General features: G+C 35.3%; 1 protein-coding gene across 1 annotated transcript in view; it reads left to right on the top strand.

The window, feature by feature from the left end:
- The window catches only part of LOC138315005 (galanin receptor 2a-like), a 99,081-nt gene that overhangs the window by 54,224 nt on the left and 20,135 nt on the right, over window positions 1-24,722 (top strand). The window contains exon 3 of the mRNA XM_069255711.1: window positions 13,441-13,576. Within this exon, the coding sequence (XP_069111812.1) occupies window positions 13,441-13,576 (136 nt within the window). The remainder of the gene's footprint in view (window positions 1-13,440; window positions 13,577-24,722) is intronic.

The raw sequence follows: 24,722 nt of genomic DNA, 5'->3' as shown, positions 1-24,722 counted from the left end.
CATTCGGCAAACCTGCAAGACAAAGAAAAAACGCAATTTTTCGAATACTTTTTTGAATTTTCAGTAGAGATTTCGCACACGTGTATTTGAGCAAAAACGTATTTTTTTTATTCTGAATAGAAAACATAATTCCTAATATAAAGTCATTTTTCAACGTCGTGAACTTGCGTGACAGAACAGTCAATCTAAAAATTTCATTTTGTGTCATTTCTGCAAGACAAAGGTTTTGTTCGATAAAAAAGTATGACGACGTCGCAGTCTATATTTTTCTGACATGTTATTAAAATAGAAGAAAAACGTATTTTTATATTAACAATTCATGTCTCTATCTCATGAATTAGTACCGTTTTGTACTGTGTGTATTTGTGTTTTTTTCACTTTTTTATCTTTTCTCTTCGGATCTGTCGATCGGCAAGTCTACAAACAAAGTCCACCATTTTGAAGTATGACGTCACAATTAATTATAACGAAATGACATCATGATAGTTCGTTTTTGGGGAATCTTCTTTGTCAAATTTTACCGCCATGTGGTGTTCAGTATGACCACAGTGACACTTTAACTGAAACCGCATACAGGTGCGTGTTACATCTGTCGCGCCAAAAAACGTCATTTTCTCAACAAAAACACATCAATAGAAAAATATATATTACAAATATTTTGATAAAAGTCCTCCCGTAATTGAATAAATATATCCTTTCTGTTTTTCAATTAAAAAAATAGTATTGCGCTTATATTATTTTACTGTTCAACGCTTTTTCCAATGAAATTCCGGCGTGACGTAAAAGTGACCGAACATTGTGCGTTATGTCTATGTACGTTGCCGTCTGGTTCCGGGTGTAAACGGAGCAAGATATATCACTACGATAAGTTTGGTTAGTAATGGAATGTATTCGTTCGAAAAATTATATCCTGGAAAAAGAGGTCCATGTGTATTAACGGTAATCTTATTATTGACACAAAACACAGAAAGACTATAGTTGAACTGTGACCTCAACTGATGGTAAAGGTCATTGATTTGAACACATTTGGTAGCCCGTCCTCTATCATGCTACATAGGAAATGAAATATCTCTATGGCTCTTACATATTGACAAGAAGTCGTTTTAAAAAACCTTTTCGACCCTTGTGCTTCGAATGAAGGTCAAGGTCATTTATTTGAACATATTTTTTAATGGAAAAATTATCCACGGTGGACTGCACACGTCGATTGATGACGCATTGCCTAAAAACGCGACTTTGTTCCCAAATAAATATGCAAAACTTCTGACAAAAAAAAAGACACTAAAAGTTAAATTTGAGGAAGCTAGACCTTTTCAGTACTTTCTGACAAAGTGGCAAAATTCAAGATGGCTGCTAATCAGTCTTATTGTTTACTTTTAATATTCAAAATATAATTACAATGTCTTAGGACAAATATAAACCCTAAATTTGAAATTTCAGAAAGATGGCTTTATCATGTTTTAAGAAAAAGCAGTAACAAACTCCTAATATCAAAATTCAAGATGTCCAACTACCGGCCTTCTTGTCCGATTCTTCCAAAATTGCAATATGCAATATTGCCTATTAGAGCGGACTGAAGGGTGGACAGGAGACCACGGACTGAAGGGTGGACGGGAGACCCTGGACTGAAGGGTAGACTGGAGACCACGGATTGAAAGGTGGAGGGGAGACCACGGACTGAAGGGTGGACGGGAGACTCTGGACTGAAGGGTGGACAGGAAACCACGGACTGAAGGGTGGACAGGAGACCCTTGACTGAAGGATAGACGGGATACCACGGACTGAAAGGTGGAAGGGGGACCACGGACTGAAAGGTGGAGGGGAGACCACGGACTGAAGGATAGACGGGATACCACGGACTGAAAGGTGGAAGGGAGACCACGGACTGAAGGGTGGACAGGAGACCACGGACTGAAGGGTGGACGGGAGACTCTGGACTGAAGGGTGGACAGGAAACCACGGACTGAAGGGTGGACGGGAGACCCTGGACTGAAGGGTAGACTGGAGACCACGGACTCAAAGGTGGACGGGATTTTATTCCGAATGCAAACAGCATATAGGATTACAATAAACATACATATGACAACATATTAAATATTTGCAAGATGGCGGAGAACACAGCCAATGTAATACAACACAAAATATGATATACATTACAAAAAGCATGTGTGAATATTAATAAGTTTGCCATAAGAAAACAAGAAACAAAATATATGCGTATCATGCAGTTACAGTTAATTTACAATTGCAGTTTTCAAACTACATGAATTATAGAAAAGACAATAAGCATTGGTAAAGATAAATTTGTGTTCCATACATGTATTATATAATTAAACTGCTTAACAATTTAATAGTACCTTTCTTCTAGTCGTGGCCTGAATTAGATATTTACCAAAATTTCTTAAAGTTTTTACATGGGTACTACAAAACAATTCAATCATCTTGAAAACAGAAGGTCGACGATAAAAGTATGGTTTTAAATATTTTACCCTTAAATCTAAAAATCTTGGACAAAATAAAATAAAATGGACTTCATCTTCAACCTCATGACTATCACAACAAGTACACAACCTTTGTAGTCTAGGGATACCGGTGTATCTACCAGTTTCAATGTTTAAAGAATGGGCACTTAATCTGTATTTGGATATTATTCGCTTTATTTTGAAAGTCAATGGTTTACTGAGATAATCCTGTATCATAAGCTTATCAACGATATGTTTGTATATAATGCACTTTGAAGAACTTTCTAAACTAGATCTCATTTCTTGAATAAAAATGTCTTGCGAACGTTGTTTATACAATAACAAAAAATACGTTTCATTTTTAACGTTCTGTGCATACCATATATCACCAAAACCAAATGAACATAAACTTTTTTCAAATGATATACCCAATTATCTTTGCAATTAGGCTTTTTAATATTAAGTTCAACTAATTCATCATAACAAGCCCTCAATATGCAGTTTTCGGTCTTTAATAAATGAAGCCAATATTTCGCAATATTAATCTTTCTCGTAATGTGAAAAGGAAAACGTCCCAATTCAAAATAAACCATGGGATTGTTAACAGAGATAGCAGATGGATAGAGATATAGGAGATATAGATAGGGTGGGTCAATTTTTTAAGGATAGAGATATAGGAGATATAAAAAGGGTGGGTCAATATTTTATGGGTAGAGATATTGGAGAAATAAATAGGGTGGGTCAATATTTTATGGGTAGAGATATAGGAGATATAGATAGGGTGGGTCAATATTTTATGGATAGAGATATAGGAGATATAGATAGGCAGTGTAAAATCATAAAGGTATATACACATATAGCTAATCATATAGCCCCAGGGGGTCATCCCCACACTTACAGGTAAGTGTGACACCTTGTGTATTACCTGAGCAAACTCATAGGTACTGATGATATTATACTTCTAAGGACTACAATGTATATATTTAGGGTGCAGTATATCAATAATTATACTGCATAAAGGGGGGATCATTATTTTACAGGGGGGGGGGGTCAATATTTTATGCATTAAATATTCATCCGGGTAAGTATTCTATGGGGATCAAAATTTTATAGGACACCTGTCAGGTTACGTCACAGTTCTCGTTTACGGAAAGTGCCGAAGGTTCCCGATTGACCTCGAAGTTGAATAAATTTCGGCACGTGTGCTTGTGACCATATTTTTCAAGCCACCATTCAAAACCATCTTTAAATGTGTCTTTAGAGAGTGTTTAGATGTGAGTGTGTGTTATTTTTAAGATAAATAATCAGCATATAACAATGATGAAACACGGAAATAAAATGCATTATAAAAATAACCTTGAATACCCTGTTTGCATGCTTCAGTGATCTACCGACATCTGAAATATGGAATACTATATATATATATTACAGATGTTCCATTTAAGAATATTCAACTTTCTACATTGTTAAATATGGTTCGAATTGATGAATTCTGACAAATGTATTCTAAGCGAGACTTACAAATCACTGTACATTATAGATGCCGAGAAAGACAATCCAAGGCAGATATTTTATTCTGCAGTCAGATAAATAATTATTGATCCACGATTAACTTGCCGGTAAACCACGTAACTGTTATGCAGAAATACGTATTCATTTGATATCAATAAAATGGCTACGTCAATAACCATAACAATGTTGAATAAGTACCTTCGATTTTTTGTTAAAGATTTGTGACAGATTTGGATTTATATATGAACAATGCTACGTCATCCCAATCTACCCCCCACCTCCCGTCAATAACCTGCTATTATTGTATATATTTGCCTTTCATAAAAGAAAGAATTAAAGATCAGGCCTGTCAGACAGTTTTTAACTCATTACATACATGTATGTCGAGTAAATGTGATCTATAAAAGTATATGATAAAGCATCTCTAAATGATTATTACCAGGATTTCCCTAATTTCTGTATGTTGACTTGTGTATTTACAAGTATAAGTACTATGAATGAACGCATAGTTTAACGTCTGTAGTGAAAGTATATAAAACTTTCTAGTAATACACTGTAAGTATATATAATAAATTAACTTTTTGCAATCTAAATTATGTTATAATGAATGTAAAAAATATGTATACAATGTATATGTATATATTTTTGTACAGATGGGTCATTGACCCAAAGTCAATCAAGAATTGAAATGAATTGATAAATTGAAAAACCGAGTAATGAGAGGTTCATTCAAATGATTCCTTTATAATATTTTGTAATTCATTGGAACAAATAAGGCGTCATAACCCACGCATGCGCATGTCGCAATAGCAAATCATGTACAGGGAGTATGGGGTACAGGGTACAGGGTACGGGGTAGAGGGTACGGGGTACAGGGTACGGGGTACAGGGTACAGGGTACAGGGTACAGGGTACAGGGTATAGGGTATAGGGTACAGGGTACAAGGTATGCAAGTATGACTCGGAATAAAATTACCGTTTGCCATTGGCATGAAAGTAATTGAAAAAATTGCTTTTATATCAAGTAATAAGATGTTCCTTGAAACGATTCCTTCATAATCTATTGTAATTCACTCGAACATCTAAGGCGTCATAACCCGCGCATGCGCAAGCCGATAGTCCGTAATAGCAACTCATGTAGTGGGTAGGGGGTAGAGGGTAGAGGGTAGAGGGTACAGGATACAGGGTACAGGGTAGAGGGTAGAGGGTACAGGGTACAGGGTACAGGGTACAGGGTACAGGGTACAGGGTACAGGGTACAGGGTACAGGGTACAGGGTACAAGGTACAGGGTACAGGGTACAGGGTATGCAAGTATGACTCGGAATATATTTACCGACTGCCATTGGTATGAAAGTAATTGAAAAATTGCTTTTATATCAAGTAATAAGATTCCTTCATAATCTATTGTAGTTCACTCAAACATCTAAGGCGTCATAACCCGCGCATGCGCAAGCCGATAGTCCGTAATAGCAACTCATGTAGTGGGTAGGGGGTACAGGGTACAGGGTACAGGGTACAGGGTACAGGGTACAGGGTACAGGGTATGCAAGTATGACTCGGAATATATTTACCGACTGCCATTGGTATATTACAGGTAATAGCAATATATTACAGGTAATAGCAACTCATGTAGTGGGTAGGGGGTACAGGGTACAGGGTACAGGGTACAGGGTACAGGGTACAGGGTAGAGGGTACAGGGTACAGGGTACAGGGTACAGGGTAGAGGGTAGAGGGTACAGGGTACAGGGTACAGGGTACAGGGTACAGGGTACAGGGTACAGGGTACAGGGTACAGGGTACTAGAATCAGTTACATGTGTCTCGGACAGAGCCCAGAGACTGAAATCAAGTTAATATCAAAAGAGACATATGGCGAAGAATAAGTTAGGAAGAAGACAAAAGATAATATATCAGATTTAGTCTCCTTTTACATCATACGATGGAGGCATCAGGTACAATAATTACATCTCGATGCATAACGATTCCCATTTGACAACCAAAAGAAGCTAGAACGTGAAAAACCAACGCATGTTAATCGATTTTCTTCTGAAGTTCAGTTAACACTTATCTTATCTAGACAGTGGGTTTTTGCAATCTCACGCTTCTTGGTGTGTAATACATCGCCGCTTTGAACAATTAGTCCCTTCCCAGAGGAGCTGTAGCTTCACAAGAGTACATGTTCTGTAAGAAATTACTACTTTTTATTATCTCGTTGATTTGTATGTCCTTTCATTTAATTAACACAACTTCAAGAAAAACCGACGCCCATTTATCTGAATTATTGGGGTTAATTCTTATTAAATGCGTTAACACTGCTGCCGAGTACCGACTCCCTAGTTAGCCGTAACTAAACTTAATAGTCTCTGTTCGACGATGAGCCGAAGTCGTTCTAGTCAAATGTGTCGGAAATTATTGTTCTATTGATCACAAAGGTGTTTATTACCTTTACTCAAGGAATGATTCTAACTATAATAAGTGGATAAATGTATTAAGTATCACTCGAATTGAGTAATAAGAATTGTAGAAATAAAAAATTAAAATTAATTAAAACTATTCGATATTTGTCCTCTTTTAACCTTTTTTGTGTTTAGGAATTTCAGACCAAGGTTACGTATCGGTGTATTTTTAATTTTGTATCAGTGTTACCTTATTGCTTTGTCTTTTTCTCATTCGGTTTTTTGTCGAATCGTGAATTTCGCGAAGACAAAAAGGGAAGAAAATAATGCTGATTTAAAATCGACAAGAACTACTATGAAAACAAAATTTCTTTGATTTTGTGTATTACTTAACGATGTTACCATGTATTTATATTAATCAAATTTGGATAACTTATATATGTTGGTTCCATCCTTCTAATTACATTAAACATATTGCAGCCTTATTTGTACATTGTATTTGAGGCTTTATTTTACGTTGTCTCTCCATCTCTTTAATGTCATTATACATTATACTACCATATAATGTAAATAGTTTGAGACTTTATACATTCTACAGCAGTGTCATTGTATCTACTTGATATGTACTGTAACGTTCTATTGATGAACGGGTTGAGTTTTTTCTTTGTTAAGTTGGTACTCCGTTTCAATCACAGAGGAGTTGGTACTCCGTTTCAATCACATATTTGACAGTGATTTGTATAACTACTGCGTTAGACTTGCTACAATATATCGATGTGCATTCACTAAATTTTTGTTCACAACACTTTAATCAATATGAATAGCATTTTCGCAACTCAGTTAGGCATTGCATCATATGGCGTTGCATCTTACAGTGGCGCGTAATGATTGCTTCACCACTCTCAGCCAAATAAATTCCAATCAAGTGTTCTCTGATTCCTTGTTTGACTTTAATTATTAAGATTACAGAGCGCATCAGCATTGCATTCCAACACTTATTACATCATGTAAAGCACCCAGATTATACCGCGTTATAGCACTTCATTAATAACGAATTTATCATAGATCCTCAAATAGCGTTAACGGATAATTAAACTAGCAAACGTTTACAGGAATGCCGACCCAATAACAAGGTCACAAAAAAAGCGTTTATAAATCTAAATTCCGTGTGTATGTTAGAAGCAGAAAGTCACACTAATCTAGTAATTCTCCAATTTTTGAACTTAATATTGTTGTTAACTATAGGGGTATATTCTGTTTCCGTTTTCATGAGTAAAATGAAATAAGAAATAAATAATAAGGAAACACATTAAATCACAGAAATACATACGTTGATCGATTGTAGAAATTTCTTGAACACAATGAGTTCTTCGTAACTACAGCATAGAAGTTAAACAAACGTATTGAATGATGCACAAAGTATAAACATAACGTATATGAGACCCTCATCGTATTACAGAATTTATAATTTATTACTTAATTTATACAATTCCTATTGCTACATTCCGAGTTCATTCAAAACCATTCTTGATCTTGTTTTACTTTTTTTGGCAGCGGACATTCCTGGGGCAATCTGCTCTAAGTAATATCGCATTTCCATGTTAAATGACGGGGAAAATAAAGTTCAATAAAATTACCATACTGTATATGTTAATTTCTATTTTATATTTACATTTTCACTTCGCTCCGCCTCAATGAAACTTGTAAACTCCGATCATTTCATTACCCAATGAGGATGCTTGGTCACGCGCTGACCTCTGACCGGCGTAAGAATACATTTTGACGTTGTTAACATTGTGATCTAGTTTTACGACGCTTCAGTATTGAACTTTGTATGATATGGCCTATAGTAATATCTTGCTTAATATCTTGCCTAATATCTAGAAACACAGATATTTTGTTTGTTTGTGGTATTATTTTAACGTCCTATTAACAGCCAGGGTCATGTAAGGACGGCCTCCCATGTATGCAGTGTGTAGCGTGTGTGAAGAGCGAGGTGCGTGTTTTGGGAGACTGCGGTATGTTCGTGTTGTGTCTTCTTGTATAGTGGAACTGTTGCCCTTTTTATAGTGCTATATTACTGAAGCTTGCCGTCGAAGACACCAGGCAACACACCCCACCCGGTCACATCTCGATAAAGTGACATTATAAATTGTCAGTTATGTAACATTATACAGATAATTTTCACCACTTTGATAAAACGCCGACTTAATTTTTATTTGATATTATCAGTTTAATAAGGACATATTTACTCTTTTCAAAAATAATTTTGAAAGTGATTGGCAGTTAGATATCAGTTAAATAAGATTATTCTAAAGTGAAGACTTATGAAGCCGATATCATAAATACCGTCCCACATTGTACTGTACTTAGTGACAATACGATCCCAGTATTCTCCCGATTCCAAGTCGCTCTTTTAAAAAAAGTGCATACGTTGATGTATTTCCTAGGTCAGGATCAATACCAAACAGTTGAGCACAGATAAATCCTCTAATTTTTATCCGGATTTAGACGAATCCCTCCGTGTTCAGCTGTACTATTATCACGAAGAGTGCTTCAATATATGATTCAAACAAACTTGTAAGGTGCACACTGAGCAAGACGTAGAACAACAATAAAAATCTTAACATGTCAGTTGTTATTTTTTTCTTATTTAAATGTTGGTCATAGTTAATTTGTTATGAACTATTATCGGATATTTTAGCAAGCGATTTTGACAGATTGGTTGGTGTTGACTTCGTCAAAAACAAAAGTCAGTTAGGAAGAAAAGCAAGGATAAAATTAGAAATTTACTCGCCTTTCCAAGACATGCCATAGGGACAGCAATTACAAATACACAGCGAACTATGGGGGCCAACTAAGTCGAAACAAAATAACTTATATTAATAGTACTTATTACAAACCGAAATTTAATCATGCATTACTCTTAGAAGTATATTTATGTCTATATATATATGTACCTGATAGTACAATCCCACAAAATCTCCCGGAACGTTAAATCAGACATATCTTAATTGGAGTACAATTTATGGCTAAAGTGACACTCCTCGGATCATTATATGAACAACTATTAGATATGAGTTAAATTGAAAATACTTTCCTAAATCTGGTTGATCCTATGGTGCTAACACAACTCTTCAAGTTTGAAGCGTGGGTCTAATTTACCGCCTGTACCAAGGAAAAATAGCTATCAGATGGCCTTATCAGAGTTAAGTGCTCAGCAACCAATGTCGATATTTGAATTCGATGTGTAATTTCTAAAACCATACTTGAACGTATCTAGGGCACTGCATTGTTAAAATTAAAGCTCATGTTAAATAATAAGATAATTATATACCTTAATTTGAAGGAACGGATTTCATACGCATTATCCACTGCTGCCATGGTATCAAAACAAAGCTTCTATTAAACTCATTCTTATACCAATGTAGCTAAATTGATTCTTCCTTTATTAGGAAAACGACTATCTATCATGCTTTCAATCTGTAGACAGAACGTATTCTATCTCTCTTTTTGATATTGTGAATATTAAATCTCGTGCAAGTATATATGTCGTCATCATGTCGTAGACAAAACCTAACCAGATAACCTAGATGATCTTACTTGTACAATTTCACTTTCCCAGAACCCCCTTCGTTTCTAAGAGAAATAGTGAATTGCTACACTTTTATCATAAAACATATATACCCCATTATTTCAAGAGTTTGGAATCACACTCTGATAGTAACTCGATACATATAACTTTTCGTTATCGTCGTAACTAAGCTATGTAATGGAGCATTAAATAAACGATCACCCGTGGTCTGCCCGTTAGCAATACGTTACTATGACAGTGTAGAGGGCGGTTAATGAAATTTAAAAGTCATTTCAGATTGACGTGTCACTCCTGTTAGAGCCGCTATTGCGTCATACGTGCATGAGCTACGGTAATTCGACGTATGTGATTGTTGTGTGTCGTTTTATGGTCCCTGTAGATGGCAGGGGTCCCAATTAAGAAAGAAAATGATCAAGTTACATCGTTACACAATATTAATAAAATATAACAAAAGCGTGTCCAGTAGCAACGCATATTGAAGACCGCACACAATTAGGTTTGTATCGGAAACACTTAAAAGCAAAATGAAAAGTTGGCTTAACCAAAACAACCTCTCGCTTGGAAGATATATGAGACGTATCAACATAACGTCGTTTGAAGATAATATTTTTAATAAAACCTGAAACGTTGTAACATACCTTGGATGGCTTATCCAAATTAAATCTTGAGATATAAAAAGACGTTACACACTCGTGAGTTATTTCAAAAAGTTACAAAAGACACGAGCTTTAGCGAGTGTCTTTAGTAACTTTTAAAAAATGACTCACGAGTGTTGAATAAATACCATATCCAACATCCACGATTCGTGTGACCTGTTTCACCACAATTATATCAGCTTTTAGCCCATTGAAATACGACAAGAATAAGATAACTTGTGTTTGCCGCAATATGCAAATAAGATGTAGTAATATTTTCATCAGTAGAAAGGCACTAATTAATTTCCAAAAAGTCATTTATATAAAAAAATCTTCTAATAGGGAACAATTTTAGGATAAAACATTTCTCATTTAACGTATTATTAAATTATTTTTTCAAAGTTATTCCAACAATATATCACTCACTGTCGGACTATATAAAAGCATTCGTACGGCAGAGCCGTGCCGTTTAATTTCCCGCAAAATTATCATCAAGCCATTGTTATCAAGTTCAAATCCATTACAGACTCGTTTAATCTACTAAGATCCTTTTCCGTCAAATCGAGTTACACAGATTATCATACTACACATACAAAACGTCACGTTTTTGACACAACAACCACGTCACATACGGTACGCTTTCCAACAGCAGTTTTGACGTCAAGCAGCGATCACAACATAGTATGACATCACTCGATTATTCATGACGTTGACAAATAATGACATGACACTGAGAAATGATTATATAAGTAGTTTGGTCAAAGCTCACCGTGTCATTCAATCAGAGTGCGTACAAATTTTATACCACGTGCTGTACATTTGTATACACAAATTGTTAATCAACAGCTGTATCGTTTATGTGATACCCTGGGAGTTAAATAACACTGCCTATTGTAGTAGAAAGTGATATAGACTTGATAATTACGCGATGTGCCCAAAGCGCGGAGTGTATCACTATGATTGTGTACGCTGTCCGTTAATCAACATTGTCTTCATACATCTAAATTACACATGTTATCAATCCGATGATACGAACACGTATGGCGATGTCTGCTGAGGTGCAGTCGTCATAGTCGTGATGGACGGTAACACAACTTTATAAGAAGTACTTGAACATAGCTACAGCAGTGTAGAATTTCAACACACGTCCCGCATCATCATTACTTTTAAACATGGGGATTGCTTTATGATTTCTATTGAACTGTCCAATCTTCCGTTATATATACAAATACTGCAGAACTTTCTGTTACTATTATCATAGAGAAGCAATACAACAATGAAAATCGTCTATCCTGTTAGGCGCTCTACAATAAAACATTAAACAGCGTGATGGTTGTAAAATGTACAATATTATACTTTGTTGACAATCTTAGAAGGGACAATACTGCGAAACATACAAGTGTGTCCGCTCTTTTCCATTCTAGCCAGCTCTAACTGTATTTCTTCGATATGAAAGGATTCATTTGGGTGTATTGATCACAAAGACGTCACTAACATGTCATCATGTTATTTTGTAGGGGAATATAATAATTAATTTTAATATTACCAGATATGAAATTCAAAACAAATTAAACAAAATATTACTTGACATGAAGAGAAGCAAGGACACTGAACCATCGGCACTGAATAATTTTATTTTATGTATTAATCGATGAGGACATTGCAGCAAGAAACCAATAAACTGCATCAAATATTTTATATCAATTACATTCTCGACAAAATATGGCTATAATTTACCTAGTGAACTCCTAGATGTCAGTCTGTTTTAAAATAAAAACAAGTCAACGACCCTAAAACAGCGTCATATGATATAAACCAATATTCTGTTTTATGTCATACAATACTAATTTGGCATTTTGGTATTGTTGAAAAAAAAAGATTGAAGATCACAAAGTTCCAGTAATGCCAATTTGTTTCAGACACATTTAGTCTTGAGACATAAACATAACACCGTAATGTTCCGCTATAAAATGTTGATGTAACTTTTCAAACAGTTTCAAACAATTTATATCGCGATCTTTTTTTAAAGAGACCCTTTTATACAACTTACGATCAACCTTATGTATTCGGTATTGTGTGTTGTATACGCTTTAATCATATGTCATAAACTACCCCATTATGTTGTTAAAGACATACTTCAATAACAGGTAACTAACGGCCTGAATATGTCTGATTTTGAAACTTATTACAAAATGATTAAAACATGTCTAACTCATGTGTTATTCCAACAATTAAATCAATTTCTTCAAAGCAAAGATGCTTCATTTACATGCACAGGTACGTCTAATCCTTTGATACCATTTCAATCAATTTGAATTACTTTTTGGTTTGCCCGTTGTTACATATGTAGAATAAAGTGACTGGGTTGGGTATGCTAGTTCTGTGTTTTTGGCGGTACGCTTCAGTATGATTGCGTTATGATGCAATTAAAGACAATAGTTTCACTATGACAAGGGGACCCACCACGAATATACCGCAGCATCCGAAAACACATTCAGAAACCACAACACATTATGTACACATGGGTGACACTGATTGTTCATTAACGTTAGTATCACAAACCAATCCATCCCAATTCTGTATATAAATCAAATTCATATAAATGTTTATAACACTAACTATTCTAAACGCCAAACACAACGAACAGCGTTGGCAATGGAAGACAAAGCATTCATAAAACAGTTAATGTCGACATTTTTCTCATGAGTTGGTTGGCACTACCAAACAAACACTATTTTATATTTGAAATTGTATTGTATATATGCATTTACAAATAATAATAATACGCCGGATGTTATGTAAGTAGCCTGTCTAATGACGTTATACCTATTGTTACAGGTTACCCTACACGCCACTTGTCTCACACTGATGGCCATGACAATAGACCGATACTTCGCCATCGTCTTTCCTATACAGTCTATGAACTGGCGGAACGCTCTCGTGGCAACCATTGTCAGCGTGGCTGTCTGGATAGGTAAGTTCTCTTGTTCTAGCTGAGTGGCAGGACACTGGTGCATGACCCTGTTGCGATAATTGAAGCATTTAATTGGGTGTCTATGTAGGTCTAGAACACCTACTCATCATACAATAAGTGAACGATAGTCATAGACATGGAAACCCTTCTTTATGTTTAGAGTGTACGATTGGTTATTGATATTTAGATGGTTGTCAATAAAACATATTTGTCTTCATATTTCCCTACATTCTAACTTCATACTTGCAATATATCTATAAACGCTGTAAAAGTTAGATTTTTGCCCTGGTCAATATTATATGCAAACCTGCAAGAGATTTGTTAGTTATGTATGTGTTTTCTTAGTTTAAAGTCAATTTGTATGTGATGCTGAAGTTCGATATGGATTCCTCCTGTAATGGAGATGACGTTTTGTAAGTCTAGATACGAAATATAAGTTTGTGCATGGGGCGGGAGTCAATGCTTAGGGGGAGTGTTAGTACATGTAACATTAGTGTACCGTTTTACTGTCAGCGTTTGTTCCGATATGTAAACAGAGGGATGACCACACATTCATGCAATGCTTCGCATGTTACGATGGTATTTGAATATCTAAACAATGCCGAGTTGAAGACAAAACTGAAATGTACGTTTCTTTATCCAAATGTTATTTTAAATTATCATACAGGTATTTACTTTAGAGTGCACAAAAATTGGTTTCTAATTACAATTTTCCTATTGATCACAGTGTAATACGCCATGCAATAAAGAGGTCATTTTGTATAAAACACATAGGACACTAATATGTCTTTAGTTTTTAATCGTCGTTTCTCTCCCCCCCCCCCCCCAAAGTTTTTGGAGTGGTCCATTCACTTTGATCCGACAAACGTTTGAATACGCCACAGTACCACAGATAACGCGTGCTAATGACTCCAGTAGGTGGTATCCGATCAATATAGGCTATCTATAAATGTATGTTACGGTGTAGCGTCTAACCTGTCCGACACACGTAATATCGACTACGTAACACGGCCCAGAAAAAAACATAACGCATATAAATATACATGTCGAAGGTGAAGGTCATTTATAAGCTCATTAAAATCGTTATGTAGGAAACCTATGTTTTCCGTAAAGCAGATAAATGTCAGTTTTCAGTACGAGACACACTCACTAAAACATGTCGATTACGTTTTAAAAGCATGTATCCGCAGACATTGACATTCTGTTTCTCCGCTGGGAAACATCAGCTTCACAACCAAAGTGTCTGGGTGTCAGTGGTAACCTAGTTAAATGTCTAGGTTAACATGCAGATATGGTTTGATCGCGATTACAAATTATTGCTTAAAACAAAAATAAGATATGACAAACATTAAAGAAGAGAAAATAAAACTCTGACAATAATACACTTTTGAATATCAAATGCTCTAATTCAGCTGTGTGCTGTTTTAAGTATTAAGAGTGGTGAGCAATCATTCAAAACGGGTTTTTGAAATTGGAAAACAGCTTTCTAGCCCACCATCATCAGATATTACAGGACTTTGCGTCCGTAGTCCGTCCTTCCGTTAACATTTCTTGTTACCGCTATTTTTCAGAAAGGGCTAAAGGGATATTTCTTAAATTTCATATGTAGGTTCCCCTAGGGCTCTAGTTGTGCATATCACATTTTGAGACCGATCGGCCAACAAGATGGCCGACAGGTCACCATCTTGGTTTTTATATTTTAAGTTCGTTACTGTTAAATATCTCAGAAAGTACTGAAAGTATTTTTCTTAAATTTCATATGAAGTAATATGTAGCAAAGGTTTGAAATGTAGAGAAAAGATTCCTCTTTCCATTGTCTGACTTAGATCATTTTTTGATGGGCGCCAAGATAATAATATGCATGCGATTCGATTCTGCGGCATGCTTCAGTGATATAGCAGTATAAAAAGGATAAGAGTTCCACTATACAAAGAGACACAACATTAATACTGTATACTACAGGCCACACACTTCATCCACGCATCAAACCGCATACATGGGAAGACGTCCTTACATGACACTGGCTGTTAAAAAGACGTAAATTAATCAAACAAACAGACGAACGATTCTTCCATAACTAGTGTGTTGGTATGACGTTTAAAGAAATATACACCGAATAACCTGGCATCGCATGAGCAGATGGGTCCTTTTTGATAATGGCTTATAATTGCAGCATTCCGAGACATCCTGGCGACGACACTTAGTCAACGACATATAATGAAACTTCGTATGGCAAATAAATGCCCGAGAGTTTCAAGATCGTGAATTAAGATGTCTCATTCCTTATTTAGTTCTTAATATTTCATTTTCTCTCCAAATACCATAGACGGACTGTACCTTACCGATTATGTAAATGGTGTGAATAAAACTGCTCTTTGTATGTGTATCTTACTGATGTTGTCCATCAGTGCGACGCCAGAACACTACCCTGGCTACTGTGTGGTTCTGATGACCCTATCCCTAGACAGTGTTACGATTTCTCACATCATTACGCGTGGGGCAGACCTATCCGTCTTTCAAACAATCATTGACAGTTTACCGAGAGGCATTGACGAGCTATTCGGTTCACTTAATATCCTAGCTTTCATCGTCTGCCCTGGTGATTTATTACACAGTGAGCTGGTATTTTGTCGAGTGATAATATGCATTCAACGTGTTTTGTCCTCCTGTATTGATGTCATTATCTAACCAACATTTCTTTTACAAATATATTCGTTTCGTCACTAATACTTTCAGTGTGACGACATTACCACGACCATAAAAAGGACACCTATCAAATTCTATTTTAAAATTTAAATGTACACATTGTCATTTGTTGCTTCCTAGATATACACATTTAAACAAAATACTCCGGCTGAAAACTCAATGAAAAACTCTCTAACAAAAACAAGCATGTCGTAAAGGGTAAAAGTACATTGATATAGAGTCGTCATCAAGCCTGAATGTATAGTTTTTTCTCAGCAACTCTTCGTACAAAAGTTAAATGTAACTAAACACAAATGATAAAAGACTTGGTCTGTGAACGAATAATTATTCTACACATTCTGGGTGCACTTCTAATCACCTTAACCAATACTAGACGAACATATGAAATATTCATAGTTGCCCTTCTCTGATAGCACCTACTATATTGAGTATGACGAGTAAATTTATCCAACTTCTTATACTAGCAGAAGTTGTACAAAGAGGTCTTACTTCCACGTTTGAGATTACCAATCGGTAATGTCAAGCTGAATCCCCTTTCATATATATGTAATTGTATGTTGTTCAATTATAAATCAAAGGCATGGACTACCTTATCCAATTGCTGTCCATCGCAAACTTTGCAAACTTCCAGTATATATTCCTTAAAGTTGTATGGTCTGTGCCTTGTTGTATTTTTTAGAAAAAAAATATTTAAAGTGTTCTACATGTTTTTCTCTGCCTCTATAAGGTTTAAACTTTCGACATTTACCAACTTTTGTAAGTTCGCATTCGCCACGTTTAAAAAAACTCGGAAGTATCCGAACTGTTCCGATCTGTACATGTATTCCCAATAAAGACCTCGAGATACGGCTCGGGAGGTTCCGATCTATTCAGGTATCGCCGATGTCGGTCACGTGATGCAACTCGGTTTTCCGAATTTACCCGAAAGGTTGAAACATGGCGTTGACTGTGACGGCTCTTTCAAAACCTTTTTCAAGCGAACTTTACCACTATGTCAACAGTATATTGGTGCTTTCATGGATCTGAAACATCATGTATAAGCATCCATATTCACACATTGTGTGTTTTATGGGAGTTTGTGATGGTGAAAATTACCAGAAATACAACTCAATGCTCAATTTTATTTCATACCAAAATGTTAATAAATTATTTAAAACAAACGCAATGGGCATACTTGATTATATGTTTTAAAACCATATTTTTCACTCTAGAACGCAAAGGAAAAGACTATAAACATTAGATAATATGTTATGAAGCCTTCGACATATTTTTAAAATACTATAACTCAAAATTGTCTTTTATTAATCTCCAAACTGCTTACGAAATCTTGAATAAAACATCATTGGCAGACGAAAAGACGTCGAGATAATCGTGTTAACATAGATTGTGTAGGGGTGTAACCGATAGTGATACACACGCTGGCGATGATAAAAACACACACCAAGTCGTTAAAACACATGTATCGTATCTACAACAACAATAAATAGTTGCACTAGTGAGTAATACCTCTGGAATACTCACGTATACATGGATAAAAGTTCACACTACGCAAAAACAGAAACCAGTATACTTTTGTCTTCATGTATTCATGTTAATGACATTATTCTAAGTTTAAATGTAAACTGTATGAGGGTAGTCTCATCCTAGATGATTTCCCTGAAGCTCTTTATCATCCGCTAAACACTGTTTGATTAGGTTTGTGCTTAATGAGTGTGCCTAAAAAGACTCATTTCTCTGAATTGTTTAGCAGGATGATCTTAGTGACCTCACGAATAATCCGGTAATGTGAAATGGTGCTGCCAGGATTGTTGATAAATGTATCAGGTTCACTACTTTTAAGCTCCAGTACAATACTTACAAAAACCACCTGTATTGACTCACTAACTTGCTTTCTACATTGTAGTTCCGTGAAGCAAATCAACCTCACATGTATTGAATGCGGGATTAAATCTAAATTGTCTTTAGTTTGTTTTAGAAAATGAAGTTGTCTGATAAATTTTATACAATGTATCAACACAAAAGACACGATATTTGCTCAAAAGTACTGATTTGTAAAACAAAATGAATCGGCTTAGGAAAATATGGATCAATCACAGTCGGATATGACTGTGGATACAGCTAAATGAACATTTGTGATATAGCAGAATATGTGTGTTGCGTGTCCTTGAGATATCGATGTTGTACAGAATGTTTATGGTGTGTGTCCTTGTGATAGCGGGATTATATGTACCAACCGTACGATATGATGCGGTTTATGTGTTTGATATTATAGTCCACTATTGTCAGCAGATTTGCAAGTACATTACAGTGTTTCGGACGGATATTTTAAACTCTTATTTCCTAGTTTAAACTTTTATTTCCTAGTTTAAAAGCGTGTAAGGACCCCCCTTGTGTGGCAATAATAAGTTTGATCTCGTTTAATTTTGGCTACAAACTATGATACATTTTGGATTGAATAAAGCATTAATGTAAGTGGTACTAATATCATACCACCAACACGTATTGAATATTTCTAAAAGTACAGTATCGAGAAAACACCGCCAAATAATAAGTATGTATGATCACAAAATAAGCTTCATACGTTAAATACGCGTAGCATTAATCAATATCTTTATTAAATTTAGAATTAAAAATCTATATTTAACATATTTGGTGTTACATTTACAGATGCGTTGATGTGACTTTGCCTTCATTCATCATGCGTTAAATACCAGTCCCCATGTAATTCGTTAGCATGCTACGTTGAACAAATGTTGAATGTGTAGGCGTGTAGTTAAAACCCGTATTTTATAATTTATATGTGCACTGCTGCGTTGTACCGTTACTAAACTCATCAATTAAAATTAACACTGCCAATTAATTCAAATGCATAACTAATATGTTTATGCGAAGTTTTCCTAATATGGTCCTTTCAGTACTCCGGATAGCCTTATTAATAAGGGAATTCATTAATACTCGTTAGTTATCCATTAATTTCAACTAAGATTTGATTTGGGTGGTCGGTTAGTTTGATTTATGTCATATTAACGACTTCCTCGGTATGTTATGTGATGTGTTAAGTCTATGAATGTGTATATATTGGAAGACTATGATATATTTCAAGTTGTCTCGTGATAGTGGAACATATGTCTTTTATAGTGATATCGTACCGAAACATGCCACCGAAGACACCGAAAACACACTTCACCCAGCTATTTTCAAAAATTAGTAATTTTGTTATTTCACGATGAAATGATATAACTTTGGGTGTTAGACATTATCATGTGATATTATCATTATAGGAATAATGTGACCCAAGGTAATCAGCAGCTGAGTTTCACAAGTACGGCATTGACTGACTGTAGGTTCATTCGTTCAAACTACTATCGTAAACTCTCGTAAATTTATGACTTCAACATCAAACTCATTAATTCAACAGATGTTAAAATAAATGAATATTTGATAACATATAATATTTTGCATATATATATACACTTGAAATATATTTCATATGAAAGCATCTTTCAATCGAAGTTTACATGAAATCCCTTTTACATGTGCATAACTTGAAATTTTGGTAAATATTTTCTCTATAACTTTAAAGATCTTCAAGCTAATGGAAATATATACTTAATAGTTTATACATAACAATTTGCACAGTACGGCATTTTGATACCAGACAGCGATTCTGCAGAATTTGGCGTTATCAGATCATGTACCAAAGGTGTGCTTACCCAAATGGATGAAGTATTTGCCAATTTTTCGGTGGTGAGTTCAGGAGGTGTTTTAGTGAATAGCACAACCTCGATAGCGTCCTCAATAATTGATGAAGTCGTTCCTAACAAGTTAAGTGTATACGCTGTTCAAAAATAGCAAAAGCTGTGAAAATACTTAAACCCTATGCAAACATTGATTATAAAATAGACTTTGATAAATTGAGCATAGTTAATTGCGAAAGCGTTTGGTACGTTACAGCTGTTGGTCGGAGCACCCTGGTATTAACATAAGCTCAAACAAGTTCATGTTTATCTCACCAGATAATCGCTAAACAACTTAATGAATCTATGACAACAGTGTGATAAGCCATCTATTTGAATATACAGTAAAGTAAGGATGTTTTTAATAAGGTTGAAATGATATGCATATTCGTATAAGAGAAATGTGGATATCAGACGATATAAGTGTTGGCATTGTGACAAAGTTGAGTGTACATTTAGATGATTATAAAATATGCGCTCGATTCTACAGACATTAAGATATGATAGGTCATTCGACAGTGTCTCGTGTGATTGATTAAAAACACTATGAGAGAAACTCACCATAATTATTTTTGAAGATCTGATACATAGTTTGAAAGCGCTTCTGTACATTGTAATATAATCTTACTCTGGTCGATGTACTGATATTCGATCCCCCCAAAAATGAATAAGAAACCTAATAACTGATGTATGAACATTAGAGTAATCCACATGTTATAGCATGAAGCACATCACACCACCAACGTTACAGTATGGTGTTTGATATTGCTTTTATTTAGAATTTAGTTAAAATAAATAATAGCTACATATCATTCATAGATTGCAGTTTGTTTAATCCCAATGATCATAACGGCCAGCTAAGTCGGTGTCTTGGTTGTATGGATCACACCAGAATAACACTGACGTACACGTAAGCCGCTCAACCATTACAGTCAAATGTCATCAATTTGTAGCTGACGATTTCGGGAACCTTTCAAACGAAGATCATTCCGGGGTTCACTAGACTCAAGTTCAATCAAATTCGGTAATATTAAAGTCCTTAAGCAATCGAAAAATATTGAAAATTACCCAAGTTTCACTACCAAGCAAGAAAACATAACCCTTCCAAAGTAAGCAGTTTTATACAAATTAAAATTAAATTAAGAAACAATTTCTCTAATGCTATTTTCAAAACAAGCATATAATCGGAACTCAGCTTACTACCAACATATGTGGCGTGACGTTAACACCATGTATTTTGCATTTAGTAAATGAAAAGGTCCAACTGTAAAATGATCATTGAAAATAGGTGGTCAATGTATACATCGTCGGGATATTAGGGGATAAGTGCGTATAGTTCACTTACCCCAAGCTGTGTACCTCATTACACATGATGCTAATATATCAGAATCACTGCCAATACTCATTTCAAAGTTAGGTATCGGATCCAGCTAGACTGCCACTTATAAAGATTTGAACCATATCCCTAGTAATCTATACTCTAGTTCATGACCTCTGCTTCACTAATCTGTCCACAACATGGATCATTTGAGTCAATGTTATTTGCAAAATGTATAGGTTTGTCGTGTAAACTAGTCTGAATATCGAAATGATATCAACAAAAAGCAGGAAATCATTTCCTGGTCAGTTATATTAGTAAGCGTAGTAACCAAGCATACCCAATAGGGTTCCTTTGGGCCAATTGCCGTACAAGAGAATAACATTAAATCTGACAGACTCCTGTAACAGGATACAACATATACCAGGCACTGCATCATGATTTTTTCTGTGTCAAAGTTGTGAAAACAAAGATACACATTCTAACATGTTGATGATCAAGTTATCTCTATTGTACCAAGTGACAGTATGAATGATGCACAGTATTTACGATTTTATACTTTAATGTATGATTATGAATTTGAAACATTTGTCTGCTTTTCATAATATGTTTTATTGAATACCGTATATGTTCTTTTAAAAAAATATTTAAGTTTGTCTAGTCTTTACCATAAAACACTGATATACTTTAAGTAGATCCACTTTTTATAAGCCTGAACATGATTGTATATAATAGCAATGTCTGGTAGCTTTTGATGAAATATGCCATTACTAGTATAGTGTTATATCACTGCGGCATTCTATGAATATAGATATATCACTTACATTACTTTCGGAATGCAACAAGAAGACAAAACACAGGTCAAACAAGCGTTAGTAAAAATGACAAAGTGCGAACTAAGAGGAATCCCCCAGACGAACATCAAGGCATATATTTAAGTTTTCTTTTGCGATCCGTATTGTCAGCAAAGCTCTATGCTCTTTTCAATTTCCATTGTGTTGGTTTTCACAACTTGTGTTGTTAAAGATATAGCAACATCGTACCACCAGTCCAGTCCTCAATATCTAGGTTACAATTATGAAACATACGTAGGGCAACAGTGAGCTAGTGACCGTCATGAGGCGTTTTTCTCCAGACATTCCGAATGTCTTCATGTCGTGTTAATAAATGAACTTCAGTATTGATAGGAAACCAATCCAAATTACGTATGTTAAGCAAGGGTACCTTATTTGTCGAAATTTGAAATAAAATGTCATTATTTCCTTTGTTATCTGGCGTTTTTCCCTTTGCTCTGGTCTTCATTCATCATTAAATCCCGACCACTTTCTCTAATGTCACGTGAGAAAAAATTTAGTCGTCATGGTAACAACTGGTGTCCACGGCAAGTGTAGGAAGGCGTTACAATAAGACAGCATTTTTACTCAAATCTCAGGAGTGGTCTGTTGACGTGATTTTACTGTCGCTTCCTTTATAATGAACACTTTAATTCGTAATGTTCTCCGTTGACAATTCAAGCCTTTTGTGAAGAGGCTTTGGATATTTTCAAAGGCTGTCACTTACAGTTTTCAAATTTATATTTTCTGGGTTTAAGAGCAACAAGGCATTGAGAGTAACAGTTGCGTAGGGACTGATAGCCACTTCCGGTGCAGAAAAATACACCGGAATAGGAGGAAGCAGGCATGGCTGCCACAGGATATTACAGTAAAGTGGCTTTACATAAATAGTTCCTACTTTCCGAACAACAGAAGGTCAATAGTTGCCAACTTAGCCATAGCTTTGTATGACAGGTATTATCCGCTCATTACTTAATTTCCCATGGACATAGCGTTGATCTTTAGCGTCAAACCATCAGAGTGACATGGTTCCTGTAAGTAAACAATAAGGAGGACATAGTTATAGATTATGGGAATCAGACTTCAAACCAATATCATTGAACACACCGACGCCAGGGTGCTAGAGGAAACATATGTTCTGATCATTTTGCTACACAACTTATAAGCAATATTTTCTATAAAGTTGCTCGGCATTTTATCCTAGTTGATGCTTTGTACTCTAACTTACATGAAGTCCAAACTGTATAGAGTTCATACACAATTCGCTGTGCCATTAATAGGTCTGATGTCATTCATTTGTTTCCGTCACTTTAGATATCCATTACTTGTCCATACGAAAGATAATTATGTGCCGTCACGTCTCCTGTCACTATAGGGAATCCTAGGTTAAGAACAGTGTAATTTAATTACAGATATAGAACACCTACTGCAAGCAGTAATGTCACATATTGATAAAGTATATCCTATGATTAATATATCGTTACATAAGAATATTTATAATGTTCAAAAGGCAAGACAATTGCTTAGTGATGCGTTGATATTTCATCCCGATTGTGCCTTAACATTAATTTTTGATGGAGAGGAGGGATATCAATTAGGTTGGTCTGCGCTCAGTCAGTGATAAGCATATCTTGGATGAAGATTGTTATTCTACTGACTATACTGAGATACAAGTGGATGGTAATAAAGTGGTGGAGTGCAGGATAATCAGATATGAAAATGCTGAATTGATATTTCATACGTATACAGGTATAACAATAGAGTGCGTATCCTATTAAAAATATCTTCTGAACATCAATTCTCACAAAAGTTTGGAAACAAAATTATCCAAGATTAAACGTATGATTCCGTTGATTTTTCAAAGGACAACTTTTCCAAATCAAAACGCAACGTCGATGTCTCCATTGTGATGTCATGATTACGCCGGCTTTCCTCCATTATCGGGGTTTTTCTTCATAGATGTATGAAGAATAAAAATCATAAAATATTAGCAGCTTAACCACTTATTTGAATTTTGTAAACAATGGTTCCCCGAGGAAACTACCCACCACATGTTGCGTCATATATATTTTCCCGCCAAAGTGTTGTTAAAATTTAGATAAACAATTACCTTTTAGAAGTGGAAGTGGAAAGAAATTGGGACATAAAAGTAACCAAAGTCAAAAGCTATAAGCAAACTATCGGAATCAAGACAAGATGGAGATGACCAACTGTCATTGAGTTTATCACCTGATTTTGTTCAAATCAAATATACATAGCTATTGCATCAAGGGTTTTAAACATTCTTTTGTTGTTATAGGTTTATTGTTCTTAAGTTCCCTAGCAAGGTGTTGTTGTTGTATCGTAACAGCAGCGACTGTTTATATCGTGCTCACTTTCTAAATGCGAACTGGAGACCTTGAGTTGAATGGTGTTCCAATTGTAGTACAATTAGGACTGTTACCTTTTATAAGCTTTAACCTTTAAATCGCTGATTGATTATTTTGTTGATGTCTCCCTTACATCGCCTATATGCAGTGCCATTGTAAACAACTCAAGGGACAAATAGCATA

Source organism: Argopecten irradians, chromosome 2 (genome assembly GCF_041381155.1).
Source record: "Argopecten irradians isolate NY chromosome 2, Ai_NY, whole genome shotgun sequence".
Taxonomy (NCBI): Eukaryota; Metazoa; Mollusca; class Bivalvia; order Pectinida; family Pectinidae; genus Argopecten; species Argopecten irradians.
The sequence above is the reverse complement of the archived record's forward strand: the minus strand, read 5'-3'. Positions and strand labels throughout refer to the sequence as shown.